Genomic DNA, 17,429 nt, shown 5'->3' on the forward strand with positions numbered 1-17,429 from the left:
CCTACTCATAAGTCCTCTCGCATAGATTTTTCAGTTATATCCACTAATGGTACTATTATATCACCAGACCCAACTACCAAGCTACTTGGTATTACCATTGACAACAACCTTAACTTTGACATTCACATCAACAATACTATAAAATCTGTCAACAAAAAACTTGGCTGTCTCTACAGGATTCAACACTTCCTGTCACCTACAGCCAGAACTACTATTGCACACACTCATCTAATCTTTACACTCCTCTATGCCTCATCCATTTTCACTAATCTATCTAAGAACAACCTCAACAAATTGGAAATCTCATACAATAACATAGCCAGATTTGCTACTGGCAACCCATTTAGAACCCACCATTGCTTTAATTTAAAGCAGCTAGAATGGCTGGAACTACATAATCTGCTCAAATGCCACCAACTAACCATTGCCCATAAGACTCTTTATCAACCTTCCGATACTCCTATTCTATCTACCATCATCACCCCCATAATAATCTGAAGTCCTTACGTTCTTCTCAGAAACTTCTAGTAAACACATCTAAATCTAACAACAGGGCTGGGGATTCTCTCTTCTCTAATACTATGGGAAAATTCTGGAATCTTCTACCCAGCGACCTTTCCTCACATTCCTCTATATCACTCTTCAAAAACAGACCGAAACTTTTCCTCAGAACACACTTTTAATGCCCCTTTACTAAACCTGACTAGTTGTCTATTCTATCCAAAATATGCTCTGCCTACCCTATACTTTTCATTAACTGTTCCAGCTTCCTTATTAACAATAATTACCATTTCCCTCTGTATTTCATTATTTCCATCCTTCTGGATACTTATCTTTGGAAATACTCTTTATTAATATAACTATACATTAGACTGCCTCTTTTTTATTATGTACTGTACTTGTATGTTGTATAGCTTGTTTGCCTCTTTATTTTTTCATTATGTACTGTACCTATATGTTGATTTGAACCTGCATTTTACACTGTAATGATTTCTGTCCTCACTGAATATTTCTGTGTTAACCAGAAATGTCCTTGTATATACAACTGATGTTATTTTGTTTTTTGCTGGTATTTTATCTGTGTGTCTTGGAGCTTATCTCCCCGGGCCTCTACTGAAAATGGACATGTATTCAGTTAGACTAGCCCGGTTAACAAATGTAAAATAAAAATAAAATAAATAAGTTATAATCACCCTTAATATACTGACTTTTTTCTTCACATTGCTATGCATCTACTGCACTGGGGGATGTGACTAGATATACTATTAAGTGTGTTATCATTGCTGCATCAACCATCCTAGATATTTGTATGCAGTTTGTTCTGCTAAATATGTTGCATGTTCTTTGTAAGATGTTGTATCTATATCCATCCATCCACAACCCCTTTTCACATTTTTGCACATGGGTTTGGGGTGTTCAACAGTGGCATCATTAATCTGTGAACTTTTACTCTTACACTGTTTCAACATTAAATTAAATTAAATTAAAAAAAAGGATTGATGATAAAAAATGATTTGTGAATTTAATACACTATTTTGTTTCTCTCACACCTTTAACTCTCCCAGTTTATCTAATTATTAAATACAACTTCTGTATTGCTAAGTGCAACTCACGTATTCCTTCCTCATAAAAATACAGCTTTATTAATGCTGTTTATTGCAGTAGCAATTAGAACTGATATGACTGTACAATACTGGAATGAACTGCAAATAACTAGACAAAACTGGAACGAGGCTGAAATGAATGTCTTTATCTGTTAATTACCCAAAGTTGTGTTGAATAGATGCCAGTCTCCCCTTTATAAGCCAAATCTTCTTGTACCTTTCAGAATAAAGTCTGCAAACACTGTAGTTTGGTTAAGAATGTTTTATCAGGTACACTCGAGGTAGATGTCAACAATATCCAAGTTAAACCTTAATTCCATACCTTCTGCAGTCATTGTACTGTCAATAAATTCTGTACTTAGAAATGTACCATCTCCAGTAACAGTGCTGATAATTACATCCATAGTTTCTGCACTCATATTATGAGAATTACATCCATAGCTTCTGCACTCATATTCTGATAATTACATCCATCGCTTCTGCGCTCATATTCTGATAATTACATCCATAGCTTCTGCACTCATATTCTGATAATTACATCCATAGCTTCTGCACTCATATTCTGATAATTACATCCATAGCTTCTGCACTCATATTCTGATAATTACATCCATAGTGTCTGCACTCATATTCTGATAATTACATCCATAGCTTCTGCACTCATATTCTGATAATTATATTCATAGCCTCTGCACTCATATTCTGAGAATTGCATCCATAGCTTCTGCACTCATATTCTGAGAAGTACATCCATAGCGTCTGCACTCATATTCTGATAATCACATCCATAGCTTCTGCACTCATATTCTGAGAAGTACATCCATAGCTTCTGCACTCATATTCTGAGAATTACATCCATAGCTTCTGCACTCATATTCTGATAATTACATCCATAGCTTCTGCACTCATATTCTGATAATTCCATCCATAGCGTCTGCACTCATATTCTGATAATTACATCCATAGCGTCTGCACTCATATTCTGATTACATCCATAGCGTCTGCACTCATATTCTAATAATTACATCCATAGCTTCTGCACTCATATTCTGATAATTACATCCATAGTGTCTGCACTCATATTTTGATAACTACATCCATAGCTTCTGCACTCATATTCTGATAATTACATCCATAGCTTCTGCACTCATATTCTGATAATTACATCCATAGCTTCTGCACTCATATTCTGATAATTACATCCATAGCTTCTGCGCTCATATTATGATAATTACATCCATAGCGTCTGCACTCATATTCTGATCCACCTGAATAATATTATTAATATTCTGGAATGCAAACAGATTTACTTATGACGTCAATGCCAGGCATACCTCTCAACTGTCCAGATATTTGCAGACTGTCCAGATTTTTGCCTCATATTTTTGGTCTGTTTCTCATAAAATTGTGGTTTTCTGGAAAAATCACTGGGAAATCATTGAGGACCAAAGTCACAAAAATATGGCAGACATTTAAGTTTCGGACTTCATATCATTCCAAAAATTCATACTAATGCAAAACCTGTTGTTCTATCAACTTTCTAAGTTTGTAAGAGCAATATTTAAAAAGTGTCCCCCCTTTATTTGTGGGTTTGTCCAGATTTTTTGCTCTAAAAGGTTGAGAGGTATGGTGCCAAGGCAAACCACAAAAACCTCTACCAAATAGCAAGATCCGTTTATTTGTCATCCTTACGGCGGCTTTTAATGACGGCACAACTAGACAGCATTCCTATTATCCTCCTGCTTTAATAAGGGCTGAAAAGCACACACAGTTGGGGACGTATAGCAGGTGCATGGCGATGTTTGTATGGTCATGATATTCACTAGTGTTCTGCATAAACAACATCACCTGCTGATGAAAACAATGCACTTCTTTCACATGCTGAAGTCATCACTAATTTTGTGGCTCTTTTGGAGAATATATTACATACGTATGTAGAATATGTGTCTCCCATACTGATTAAAGAGCTCTACAGAAATGTCAAAAAAGTTGAAGATGCTAGGCATTTATATTGACATGGCAGGCTGAACAACTCCAAGCAAAAGACATTTCAGTTTCCTGCAATGAACACACTCAGCAGTCAAAAGTGCTACAAAATATGACCAGAAACACTGTTAGAATAGCCAGCCCAAAACAGCAGCATTAATTATGTTGCTATACTACCATAAACTTGAAAGATGAAACTAAACTGAGACATGAGCCAGCATTTGTGAGATTAGCAAACAAAGGGAAACAGTTCTTTAGATGTAAAACACTGAAGAGATGAAGAAAAGTCTCTTACTACTGGCTCATGCAGAACAATTGGTGTTTCCAGTAATCAGTGAGCAGTGTCTATACAAATAAAAAGTGTCTGGTTTTGTGCAAAAAGCTTAATATTTCTGGCAACCTCAAGTGCAAGTAAAACCTCCAGCAATAATAGTTTTTAAATAATCCTGCCTCAGCTGAGCTAAATGTGGCTCTCTGGTTTTCTACTGCAACAAAACATGCCACTTCCAAACTCCATAAACTCTTTTGGTTATAACTTTCCAATGACTGATGAATCTTTGTCCTTCTATGTAGATCCTCCAGACTCCTCCAGAGCTAGCTTTATGATGTCTCTCATTTTGTCTTTGGTCTCAGCTTAAATAGGGAACTACCTCCCTCTACACCTAAGTACCTTCTCCTGACAGGTAATTACTTAAAGAGCTAGGTACTCAGAATACTTTGGGTCTATATCATATAATCAAATGGCCACATTGCCGAACATCATTTCATCAATAATGCAGGCTTTCAAACTGTTCTGACTGAGATCTTGTTACGGTAGAGATCAGGAAATTTTCCCCTTTCCCCAGTGTTCCCCGGAGTTGCTTTATATACTTAGTGGAGGTGTGGGAGTTCAACAGACTATGTCATTGATGGGATGATGTTCAACAATCTAGTCATTTGATTATATGATATAGATCTGAATACTTCACCAAACCTTAACAGCCAGTAATTTCTTTTCATAAACTCCTAAGATATTCTACAGGCTACATGTGTCTAGCAGACCTAACTGCACCCATCAATACTACCTGTAAGGCTTTTCTGGTGGTGCCATCAAGCTGAGTACAGCAAATTCTATCTCTGTGCCCCTGAGTCTTTCCTTATGTGTTGTGTTAGTAGGTGTAATGGCATCCATTGGGGCCCCTAGTGTAGCAATGACTCCCTGCTGCAATACACCCAAATAGGGAAAGGAGAAATGGAAAATGCCACTTAATCCACTTTCCAGGCAGCCACTTGATCTTGGCTCACCACTGAAACCTGACTCTCAAGCACCATAGATCAGAATGCTTCTTCTGTCCTGGTAGACCAGATCAGGATTCACATATTTCAGTAGTTCCAGCATTGAATAGCATCTTTTAGCATTGCCTCTCCAGAAAACATAAATGCACACTAATTGAATATCTCATTGACTTAATTAAATTAAGAACCTGAGAGTTTCTCCCACTTGGCTTTAAAAAAATCGTTATGTTAGACCAGGACTAATGAGGAAGATGAGCTTCACTGTTTATCAAGAATCCACCTGCATGAATGCCAGTCTTTCATTAGCACGGATTTAAACCATCCACAGGAGGCAGCAAAGGAAAATGACCAGGGAAACCCACATTAAATGACATAACTCATGAAATATCTGCAGATGTAAAACCAAAGTGTTTTCTATTCAGATATACTACTTTTTCACAAAGAGTTTTGATCTTCTGAATATTGTGATCTACAAGAAAACGTCACATTATAATGACCACTCTGTATGCACACCATTAGCAATTTGGTTTTCTGAATAGAAAAAGAAAGAATCCTTTTCTTCAAGATTTACATACAAAATAAATTCAAGCTTTTGCCACGACTGTCTTTTATAATGGAACAAAAAACTTTGGTTGATGCAATAAACACTGCAATACGTTTCGGAGAATCAGAATTCAGCAGCTGTTTGCTTATAGTAAACCATCAATATACTGCAAAGGTTTACTTCTAATGGGAAATAAATACACTGGCATTATACATCTAGGATAATATACAGTTTTCATTAATCTTTGCTAAATATTCTTTCTGTACTATAGAAAGCAGTAAGTAGAATAGAATGCTTTAAGCACAGAGAATACTTACAAAACAGTGTAGTGTTTGATCATTTGGTGGAATAATTATCTATATAGATAAGTAGATGTGGGTGAATATAGATAGATACTAGTGTATGATCTATATATTCACAGAGACAAGAGACAGAGAGACAACACAGAGACCAGAGAAGGAGGAAATAGACATACGGATAGACAGACAGATGTAGATAGATAGACAGATAGATGATAGAATAATTTCTAAGATAAAAATGATCTCTGTTATTTTTATTACTAATCAGTACATCTGTGCAGTATGAAGATACTCCATTAATTGTTCAAGTTGTGTTAGGAGCCTGAAACAAAGTTCTCACTGTCTTGAGTTTTACAACAATAGCCTATCAAAGGCCAGCCTAGTTCCACTGCTTTGTAACACTTGTGCAAAGGGTTGTACTATGTTTGTATGGATTCACTGAGCTGGCACTTCGAATTAGGGGTACATGCAGCAAATATTTAACTCAAAAATTATTACAAATGTTTTGTAAGTATTTTATGTTATTGTGTAAAAAGGGAGGATATTTGTTGATTCACTGGTTTTCATTTCACTGGGACTCAACAATGTGAGCCTGTTCCAGTAAATAGGGCCTTAAAAATCCAGAATTTATAACCTACCTTAAATATGCGTGGCCTCAAACTTGGTTATTAAGAAAAGGCTGTGCACTGGCAAAGCCCCTTACATCAGGATTAAAATATTACTGCCCTTTTAAGCCCATTCACTGGATCTGTTTCACACTACCTGGTCTTGACAAAATAGGACCCAATCATACATAGTATAGCTACAGATTCAGGAGTAGAGAACCGTAGTTGTGTGTATATCGTTATTTGTATTAAAGTTTATTCTCTGACTTTGTACAGTGCTATTTTCATTAATATTTTAAGAGAAAACATAAGCCGGATTTGCAGTTTTGAAAATGCCTTTACAATAACTATGTGGATGTTTAGCCTTGCTGAGACAGCCTATTACAGGATATTGTTAAATAACAAGATCTGGTTAATCAGAAGGAAAATTGTCAGGTTTATCATTCCATCCTATGAGTAGACTGTATGTCTTATTTCACTGATCTCTATAATCACTCACTGAGTGTTTTGTACTTTACATGCAGATTAGAGCAGAAACACTTTCAACATATGCCCTCTGTGGTTTTGCTAACTTCAGTTCCATCGGAATTATGCTTGGAGGATTGTGTAAGTATTAATATTAATAAATCGCTCTTTGCTCACTGTAATCACATCTATATTGATTTGTGCTGACATTTTTGTCTTATCTAAAAATAAGATCAAAAACAAAAACAGTTAAAGCCAATGGTTAATATTTAGTCCCTTTTATTTCTTTTTCTCATAGTTTGCCTTTGTTCTTTTGGGACACCAGTTACCATGTTGGCTGTAAAGTTAACCTACAGTGCAAATAATGTAGTAATACTTTCTGTTTTTTTAATTTAATTATTTTTTTTTAATCAGAAGAATACCAAAAAAATTCAATCTGTTCTTAGCTTGGAAATATTTTTGTTTAACTGGGAGTCTGAATGCTGCTTCACTGCAGAGACATGTCAGTGACACCATGTCTTCCATCTTGTACTGAAGTGATTGCACATAAAAGGCAGTCTCATTTTTCTTACACTTTGTTGACCTTTCCAAGTATTCAGTTTGTTTTATTACATCTGCATATAATGATGTAACAATGATTATTACTACATCAGGATGTCCATGGAAATATTAACCTCATCACTCTGTGATTTACAGTTCAGATGACAGAGAGAGGATCAAGGGTAATTTAAGTCTGTCAGTCTAGCACAGGATATTAAGCCTATGAGCTACTAATGAACTTCATCCTGTAGCCGAGAATTTGATTCCATTTGCCTACTGTGTGACTTTGAGCAAGTCATTTAACTTCAACAGAACTTGAATATCCTGAACGTGACCAATAAGTGTTCCAACTCCTTCAAATAGTAATGAAATTTATTCCAAACATATAAAACATGGCACTAACATAAAAACACGGTAACTGATATAAAAAAACTGATACGAAAAAAACTGATACAAAAAAAACTGATACGAAAATTTTTTTTTTCGTATCAGTTTTTTTATGTCAGTTACCATGTTTTTATGTTAGTGCCGTGTTTTATATGTTTGGAATAAATTTCATTACTATTTGAAGGAGTTGGAACACTTATTGGTCACGTTCAGGATATTCACGTTTCTGTTGGTGTTGGATCTATTTCAAGTCATTTAACTTGGCAGTGCCCGAGGGCTTCTCTGAAAAGAGGAATAGGCCTAGTGAGTTTACCCAGTTAACAAATGAAAAATAAAATGCAGAAGGTAAGAAAAGAAGTGGAAGTCATTCTACAGTTTAACAGCAGCAGGGAAGTTAAAGAGAAGAGTAACTTAGGCGATACTAAAAGAAATAATGGAAAAAAATGAAACAGAGAGGAAAAACAGCAAAGTTAACAAAGAAAGTACACCCTATAAACAACAGCAACATTTCTAGCATTTGCAGTGATACATCTTCAACAGAGACATTCAAAAAGTTATGATAAAGCCAGGAAAGAGAAGGGTAGTGAGAGAGTTTTTAGTGGGTATGGAGTACAGGCTGGCAAACAAGGCTGAATTAAAAGGGGAAGGTATAGAGCTGTGAGGCAAGTGATTCAGCAAAGGATACATGTGATGGATGGATGGATCGATGATTGGATGGCTACATGGATGATGGGATGGATATATTTTCAAAAGAGAAAGCTGAGAGACAGCTCAGGAAGGTTTCAGGACAGTGAAAAAGTGAATAGGGTCAGCATATATTAAACAACTCACAGAGGTTTCGTAAGAACAACATGTGACCTGCTTCTTCTTATTCACTGAAACAGGTTCTATGTAGGGGATGTGGGTAAAAACTGTGGTAGTTTGCATAAGGACATCTGGTAAGTGCTGGATTTAGATAAATAAAATCCAATTAGCCTGATATCTTGTCTGAGGATAATGATGAAGAGGCTAATAAATGAATAGTCGACATGCATTGTAATTGAAAGCTGTCTAAATCATGGTCTCTTAGAATACAGGCCTCTCCTGTCTATCCCATTATAGTATCTGACCTAGTCACAGCTGAAATGAAGCAAGGAAATACTGCCAATGTGATCTACATGGACTTTATGCAGTGTCATCAACATTCTGCACTGTTAAAACACTTGTAGATACATTTTGGCAGGCAACTGTAATTACAAGGTTTTCAAGATTGCAAATGGCTTACAATTAGCATGTGAAGTCAGAAATTGCTTGGGGCGATATCAACTAAAATAAGATGATGGTGATAAGTAGCATGCTGCCAGGACTACGACAGTATTAACTCTTATATTAGTATATTGAGTTCCATCAAAATGTGTCATTTAGTATTATTAGGTGGCTTGAAAAACTCACATACATGCCAATATGAAAGAACATCATTATAAAATAACAGTAAACAATAACAAGATCTAGAAGAGATCTAACTATTTAAATAAAATCAGGAGCAATACCATGCAGACGTGATATAAAGCAAAGTGTAAACTCAACAAATAGAGAAAAAGCTGCAGACTAAAACATATACAAATATAATAATGATAATGTAGATTAGTAGGTGAGCTGTGTGTGCATGATTTTCCACAGCAGTAAGGGCACTGCTATAAGAATTACACTTATAAATAGGATATCAAACATCACGTGCCTGGTAGCCAAATGTGAGCAATAGGATATCTCTAAGAGAACATAATTGTAACATCTTGACATGAAGCTACTCAAGGGTGTCATTTTGTTAGAGACTATATATCTTGTGCTATATGGCTGTTCCTCATTTTTGAGCCAAGAATGACCTGAACAAAAGTACCGATTCAACAAATGTTCCTGGAAGGTGGCCATAATGACTGTAGCCTCAAAAATACTTATAGACCTTAAGTAATAAAATTTAAGATTGCAAGAACTAATACTGTTATATGTTTCAAAACGTTATACTATAATAAAGGTTTAAGTGATATGGCACATTTTGTGAAATGCTTCAAAGTTACAATAACAAACCTCAATTGTAAGCCATTCCTCCTGTCTTTTCCAGCCCCCTGCTATAAAGCACGCTTTGGCGCAAATTAGCGCGATTTAGCGCGATTTAGCATGATTTAGCGCGATTTAGCGCGGAGCTGCCACTGTTGCACACTAGGGCAGCGCCGGTTAAGCAGGTTTAAACTATTCGGGCTACCTAAAGTCCACTCTTCAAATTTTCCCTTAAAACTACCTTCCTCGAACTATACTACTGATCAAATCAGCGTATCCTATAACTAAAAAGATCATCTCTACTTGACTCCAAGTAGACTATTCTCTATCTGTTAAACCTAGCACTTGCTCCTGCAGTACTTATTACCTTGATACGGCACTCTTGTCATAGATAGTACCCCAAAAAGGTAACCCCCCATTTCTCGGTCACCCACGTCCCCCTGAATCTTTTTAAAGTTTTTGTCTATCCTTCTAGCATGTCGAGGGATCAGTTGCTAGTGTCCTCTCCTGCTCAGCTGGTGAACCTGGGAATATTGAGGCAATGTTACAATTGCCTCATGTACACAGACAACCCTCTCCTCCTCCCACAAAACACAAATACATGCGAGAGATGCAACTATACGGCCAAACTGGAGGCTGAGCTCTCTCAACATAGGACTGGCAAGACCAGTCAGGAGGAGAAGGTTACCACACACACTATAGACCCAGTCTCACATAGTACCATTACAACCTCAAATCATACACATAAACACACAAAGACATACTCGGAGGCTCTGATCAAAAATCTACCAAAACAGCAGAGGCCACCAAAGCAGACACCCAAACAACCACCACCTCAGAACACAACACCTGCAACACATAGACCTCACAGTCAGAGTGTCAAACAGTCACAGCCCTTAAGGCCAAACACAATGCCAGACACACTAGTCATTGGTGACTCCATAGTCAGACACACTGACGTCCCGCTCACCAGACTGAGTAAGGAGAAGGACACAGTAAGCTGCCTGTCAGGCGCTAGAATCCACCACATAACGCAAGCACTCAGGTCTCTCAATAGCAGGTACAAATATGACTCAGTCATTGTCCACGCTGGTGTAAACGACCTGAGACGTACCTCCTTGGACTACATGAAAAGAGACATTGAGGAGCTCTCTGATTATGTAGCCCAGGCAGGTACGACCCTGACCTTGAGCAGTATCCTACCTTCACCAAGAATGATGCCACAATACAGAGATAAGATGATCAGCTTTAACAATTGGCTTAAACACTGGTGTCATTCAAAGGGGATCCAGTATCTGTCTGCCTGGGATGACATGCTGGACAAGCCACACTGCTTCGCAAGGGACGGCTTGCACCTGTCACCCCTGGGATTCTGGATATTGGCAAAGGCTCTTGCCACCCCCATAGTGCCTTTTTTAGGCAAGGCTCAAGTTCTAAACCTACCACCCTAGAACACAAAAAAGGAAAAAAACTAAGGGTAATGCTGCTCAATGCCAGAAGTCTAAATCTCAAAATGCACGCACTCAAGGCCCTTCTCAGTATGGAGAACATCGATGTCTGTGCTGTGACAGAAACCTGGTTCAAGGCTCCTGAGAGCACCCCAGCGCTATCAGGTTTTACCTCATATCATGCGTTCCGGCCCCAAAATCCGGACAATACCAAGAAAGGAGGGGGGGGTATCCATATTCATCAAGGACACCCACACCTCAAGACTGGTGGCAACGCACGATGCATCGGAGACCATCCAGGTGCAATTAACCATAGGCAAGACTGCTCTGCAAATTGTAGCATGTTACAGGCCACCCTCACAAACTCAGGAACCTCACATGGCCTTCCTGAAAACACTAGAGGGGATAAATGTATCACCAAACACCATCATACTAGGTGACTTCAATTACCCTAATATAGACTGGGAACACTACTCAAGCCCAAACACCCTAGCCCAAAGGTTCCTGGAATTCATAAACTCAAATGCCATGGAACAACTAGTCACCATCCCCACAAGAGGAGATAACATACTTGATCTCATCATCACGAACATGGGAGCACAATGTTCAACACCGGAAGTATACCCCTCACTGGTGAGATCAGATCACAAACTAATCTCGCTGGAGGTCCTCATCCCCCCCCCCCCTGAAATAAAAAAGACCACAGTAAAGAACTTCTCAAAAGCCGACTTCACACTTCTAAAGACTAGTGTGGTCTCCTTTAAGGCCCCGAGCCGGCGGAAAACAGTACTCAAGCCGCTGAATCACTTACAAATGCCTTCTACCAGCACCTGCAGGACTGCATGGATAAGGCAATCCCAAGCAAAACAAAGACTCTTTGTACCAAAGGCAAGCGTCCAGTCTGGTGGACCCCAGCCATAAACAAACTCTACAACAAAAGGAGGAAGCTACTACAAGATAGAGCAAAATCCTTAAAAGGTAAGACACCCTTGATCACTATAAGTAAAAACTAAGAGCTCTCATAAAATCATCCAAAGCAAATTTCGAGAGAAAAATAGCTAAAGACTCAAAAGACAATCATAAGGCCTTCTTTAGCTATGTTAGAAACCTAGGAGGAAACTCCCAAATATGCTCAGAACTAGTTCAAAATGATGTGAAGATTACTGATCCTACAGACATTGCCAACATACTGGCTGACAGGTTCAGTGCAAACTCCCAAAAGGAGAGATATCTATACCAAACGATTGCAGCCCCCAAACATCTCCAGTGCCCAAGTGAGAACTGCTGCCTCCAAAGCAAATAACACAGCGTCCATGGGACCTGATGGTGTCCCCGGCTGTGTGCCCCACGAACTCAATGAGGAATTAAACCCACAGCTAGGACAACTGTTTAATCAAAGTCTTACCTCTGGATACGCACCCAGGAGTGGCGCACTGCAACTGTGGTCCCACTTCACAAAGGCGGTGCCTCCACCGACCCTGGAAATTACCGCCCATTAGCTTGACAAGCCTTATCTGCAAAGCCATGGAGAGGATCATAATGGACCTCATAAATAAAGACATAGGAATTTGCAGACTTTGGATCCAACCCAGTTTGGCTTTGTCAAAGGCAGATCATGCCTTTTAAACTTGGTTGACTTTTTGAAACAGTCACCAAAGCCATTGATGAGGGAAAGGCAGTCCATACAGCCTACCTCGATCTGGCTAAGGCCTTCGATACAATACCCCACTCGGGTATCATTGAAAAACTCATCAGCTTAAATGTTAACCCATACATCACAAGATGGGTTGCAAACTGGCTGAGTGACAGAACCCACAGGGTCAGAGTTGCTGGCGCCATGTCAGACTCAAAGCCTGTCACAAGTGGTGTCCCACAGGGCTCAGTCCTGGGCCCACTCTTGTTTGGCATCTACTTTTCTGAAGTACAAGCAAACACAGGAGGGTTATGGCTGACAAAGTTTGCAGATGACTGCAAACTGGGTGCCATAGTAGAAAACACATCTGACACAGATATCCTTCAGAAGGGTCTCACAGAAACGGATAACTGGTGCCAGAGCCATGGCCTAAAGTTAAATGCCAAAAAATGCATAGTCATACCCTTCGGGAAAAACAAGGTTACCCCTAGCTACCAAATAGGTGGCAATCCACTGAGCACAGAAGAAGTTATCAGGGACCTGGGGACCCAGGTTGATAGTAGTCTGTCATTCGACACCCATGTAGCTAAAGTAGTTAGGAAGACCTTCTACATTGCCCACCTTATCATGAAGGGATTCTCATCTAGATCAAGGGAGGTCATAGTCTCCCTTTACTCATCACTCATCAGACCAATGATTGAGTACAATGCCCCATTCGGAATGTATCTGACCCGACACTTGCAGCAGCTGGAGAGGCCACAAAAGTTCCTCACCAAAAGGATAAAGGGTCTCAAAAATCGGTCCTATGCTGCCCGACTGAAAGAACTCCAGCTCTATTCAGTCGCTTACCGCTTGCTCAGAGGTGACCTTTGCCTGACATACAAGGCCATGTCAAACCCAGATTTGATGAATATGCTTCACCTCAAAAAATCTAGATCCATCAGCGCCACAAGGGCGGGAGACTTAAACCTCGACACGGCTATTAATAGGACATGCTGGAGGGATAGATTCATCACCCAAAGACTCCCTATGCTGTGGAACAAAATCCCGGTACATGTGAGGCAGAGCACCTCGCTGGCCTTGTTCAAGAGAAATCTTGACCAATGGATGGGAGATCGCAGATATACCCCAGGGATTACCTCAGTGTCACTGCTCGACAGAGGCACAGCAAAATAATGGGTATAGTTCCCCATACTAAAGGGGTGGCGTAAGCCACAAAACGATGGGCTAGGCTTGTAAATGCCCTCGGGCAGATAGCCTAGTATGAACCTATGAACCTATGAACCTAAAACAAACAAAATTTCTGTAACAAATACAGATCCAACTTTTATGCTCAGCAAATGTTGCAGGTGTGATGGGGAAGAAAGAGGTAACTGGGAGCATATTTCCTGGGAGTGTAATGAGTTGTCATGCTTTACAGATTCCCTGCAGACTACTCTGTTGGGGATGCTGGGTGGGTAAATTGGTGTAACTAAGGAAATGATTTTTTGAGCTATGATACAGAATCAGAAGTACGTAGATATAATAAAGCCTTGCTGAGTCTAACTATGGTGGCTGCCAAAAAAGCAATTACTAGAAAATGGAAATCAAAGTCTAAACCAACTGCACTAGAAGTAGTGAATATAGTAACAGAGATAAAACAACTGGAACTGGGACCTTTAGGAAAGAGTAGGTGCAAATTATATAGAAAAAATGGGAATTGTGAGACCAATACATGCACAGGAGAAACGGGTTTAAAAGAAGGCAGGGTTTGAATGAGCTATGTAATGTTTGACAATGACTGGATAGATTACAAGTGATGTATAATGTTTGCAACTAAAATTATGTCAATATGGTTTGTTTTCATTTATATAAATGTGTGATTGCCCATGTCATACGTGATAATTTAATAAAGATGTTTCTTATTTTTAAACAAAAAAAATAATTGAAAATCAAGTTTAGATTGAACATCATATAATGCACTACAAATGTATTCCTAGTTGCAAAACTAAAATTAGGAATATAAATTAGCTTTGTTTGCATTTTCCATTTTCAGTTAAGCTGACAATTGCATCTTCCATTTAATAAACCTTCTGGGTGTCTAAAATAATAATAACTTTTAACCAAAGACCCATATGGTAAAACTCAGAGTATGACTCTGATATGTAGAAATGAGCTTAGTTCTGAACGTGTACTGTTATGATGTATAGTTGTACTAGGCTGATTATAAGGATCACTGCTGAAGGAATTACAGTTATATTTGTGGGAGTCCCAAGCAGTGTACCTTCAGCTCCCAAAAATGGGTGGATTTAATACCACATGTTCTGAAACAAAACATGCTGTGCTTCTAGAATGGGCATCCAGTTTTAAGGTTTAGTGAACGTATGGAAGGAAGCCCGGACAGCAGCCTCACAAATACTCTAGACAGAAATAGCTTTGAAAAAGCTAGATGGTTGTCTGATAAAATGGGTTCTAATCCACCCCAGTCAAAGCCTTGTTATATATATCATCATATCTCTCAGCTATCCATAATTTTACATCTAGATTGTTGCCTCAAATTTTTGATATGTCCATCATGCAATTTCTGTTTTCTTGCAAATCATTAACAATTTAAGTCACTAAATAAGACAAACATTTGAGTTTCAGATTTCACATCCTTCAGAAAAGGCATGCAAAACCTACTATTCTAGCAACTTTCTATTAACAGTATTTAAAACTGCCGTGGATTTTGTGCCTTTGTTCTCTCATTATTTTTGGCTTTGTCCAGAATTCTTGTGCTGATAGGGTTGAGTGGTATGGCTATTATAGCAGAATGCAACGACGTCAACAAGTATCCGTTTAGTAACTGGTTGATTATGTTTACCCTTCATAAAAACACAGGTAGATGGTCAGGCTGTCTCAGAGGTTTTCTTCTCTGAAAGTAGTATCTAAGGTTACCTGCAAAAATCTATAATATACTTCATCATTTCTCCTATGTTTATTTGTTTGTCAAATAAGCCATTTGAATGGACTGATTAAATGAAAGCTTATAAACCATCTTTACTGTAAAAGAAGGATTGGTTATCAATTAAACAATGCCCTTCTAGAAGATTGTATAGGATTCTTTGCATTATGGGTTGCTGTTCAGAAATTCTAGTAGGCATAAGTGCTAAGAAAGAGTTTTTCAATAAAGATATTTCAGGTCTACCGAGAAAGTACTTTCAATGGAAGGCAGTTTCAAGTTATTTAGGAGCCTGAGGTCCCATACTAAAGAGACTGGAATACTATCAGGTCCAAAATGAAGGTACTCTTCATAAGTGGCATAACTGCAATATTACAGGCAACAAATGGAAACCTGGGCTTTAAAAATGTGGACAGATGTATCTACTGAAGGTTAAGCCAGACAAACATTAGTCAAGACAGTAAGGTATACCTCAGTCTGAGGACGTGAACTAAAATCTTTATCTAATAAACTGTTTTAACAACAATGAGAAACAAGTGGCATGCATTTTTTGGGGGGTAGGCCTCTTAAGTTCTTTCTGACTCAAGTACTTCTCCTAGGGGAAAAGGATGACTCTTAAAAATGAACCTGACAGCTTCCATTATGTCAGATTGAGAGATGGAAGGCTAGATGCAATACTGTACCCTCTAACTGAGTTAGAATATTGCTATGAAACAATGTGGCTAGAGACAGAGTGATTAATATTTGTCAAAGATGGGTAATACAGCCATCTTGATCATAAAGTAACAACAGAGTTATGATTTAGATTTACCGCAGTATTAGAATTAAATGAATTATATTAAATGCATACTAGGCTATTGGTTCTGATTTACTGACGATTTGTGGGTTACCATTGTTCTGCTGTGATGGTACCTTGAGGAAAACAGGAAAAGCTGGCAGAGCTCTCACGTGTACCTCCACATAAGAAATGTTCCTCATTTTGAGTCTTAAAAAAATCCATGTTCCTCAGTGCTTTACATTGAAAGGGTCTGTCACACATTTATTGTTAAGAATTTTTTAACTTATATCCTTGTTAAATAATCCTAAATCATATTAATTAATCAAAAGTATTTTTATAAGCATAATGTAACACAGTTTATCCCTGCTGGTAGGTTCTTAGTTGAAGTTGTTAATAAATTGGTAGTAAGTTTTCCACATTTTGTCCATTTGTTCGACATTATGAGAGGTAGTACTCCACATTCTGGATATGGAAGATTGAAAGCTATGGAAGCTTATTGTTTAGAAGAGAGGCAAATAGTTCCAATTCTGGAAGACCTTGCATTTCAGTGATGAGATGAAAGGTCTGCCGGTTTAATGTCAGCTCAAGAGGGATTAACATTTCCCTGCTGTGTTTTCCATTGTGCTTTGATGACAAGATCATATGAAGCACCTCGTTCCCAAACTGTCACAATTAGTCTGCAGAGTGAATAGCAGAAGGTTTCTCCATGCTTGTTGATGCATGACTGCATTTACTGTATGTGCCTGTCCACATAACTCTTGGTTTCAGCACTGGCCTGAATTCTGTGAAAGCCAGGCAGACTGCCAACAAATTTTTATAGTTTATATTATGATCAGAGTCTAAGTTTTTGGAAATCTCATTCACAAGCAGAGTAGGGGAGTCAATCATCAATGTCTTGTCTGCTACTGAAA

At 38.4% G+C, this 17,429-nt stretch overlaps 1 protein-coding gene across 1 annotated transcript in view; it reads left to right on the forward strand.

Annotated features, from left to right (window-relative positions):
• The window catches only part of LOC122789853 (sodium/nucleoside cotransporter 1-like), a 486,120-nt gene that overhangs the window by 346,067 nt on the left and 122,624 nt on the right, over positions 1–17,429 (forward strand). Inside the window, exon 17 of the mRNA XM_044057287.1 lies at positions 6,838–6,919. Coding sequence (XP_043913222.1) covers positions 6,838–6,919 — 82 coding nt within the window. The remainder of the gene's footprint in view (positions 1–6,837; positions 6,920–17,429) is intronic.

This window comes from Protopterus annectens, chromosome 15.part0 (genome assembly GCF_019279795.1).
Source record: "Protopterus annectens isolate FY-2018-M chromosome 15.part0, PAN1.0, whole genome shotgun sequence".
Lineage (NCBI taxonomy): Eukaryota > Metazoa > Chordata > Ceratodontiformes > Protopteridae > Protopterus > Protopterus annectens.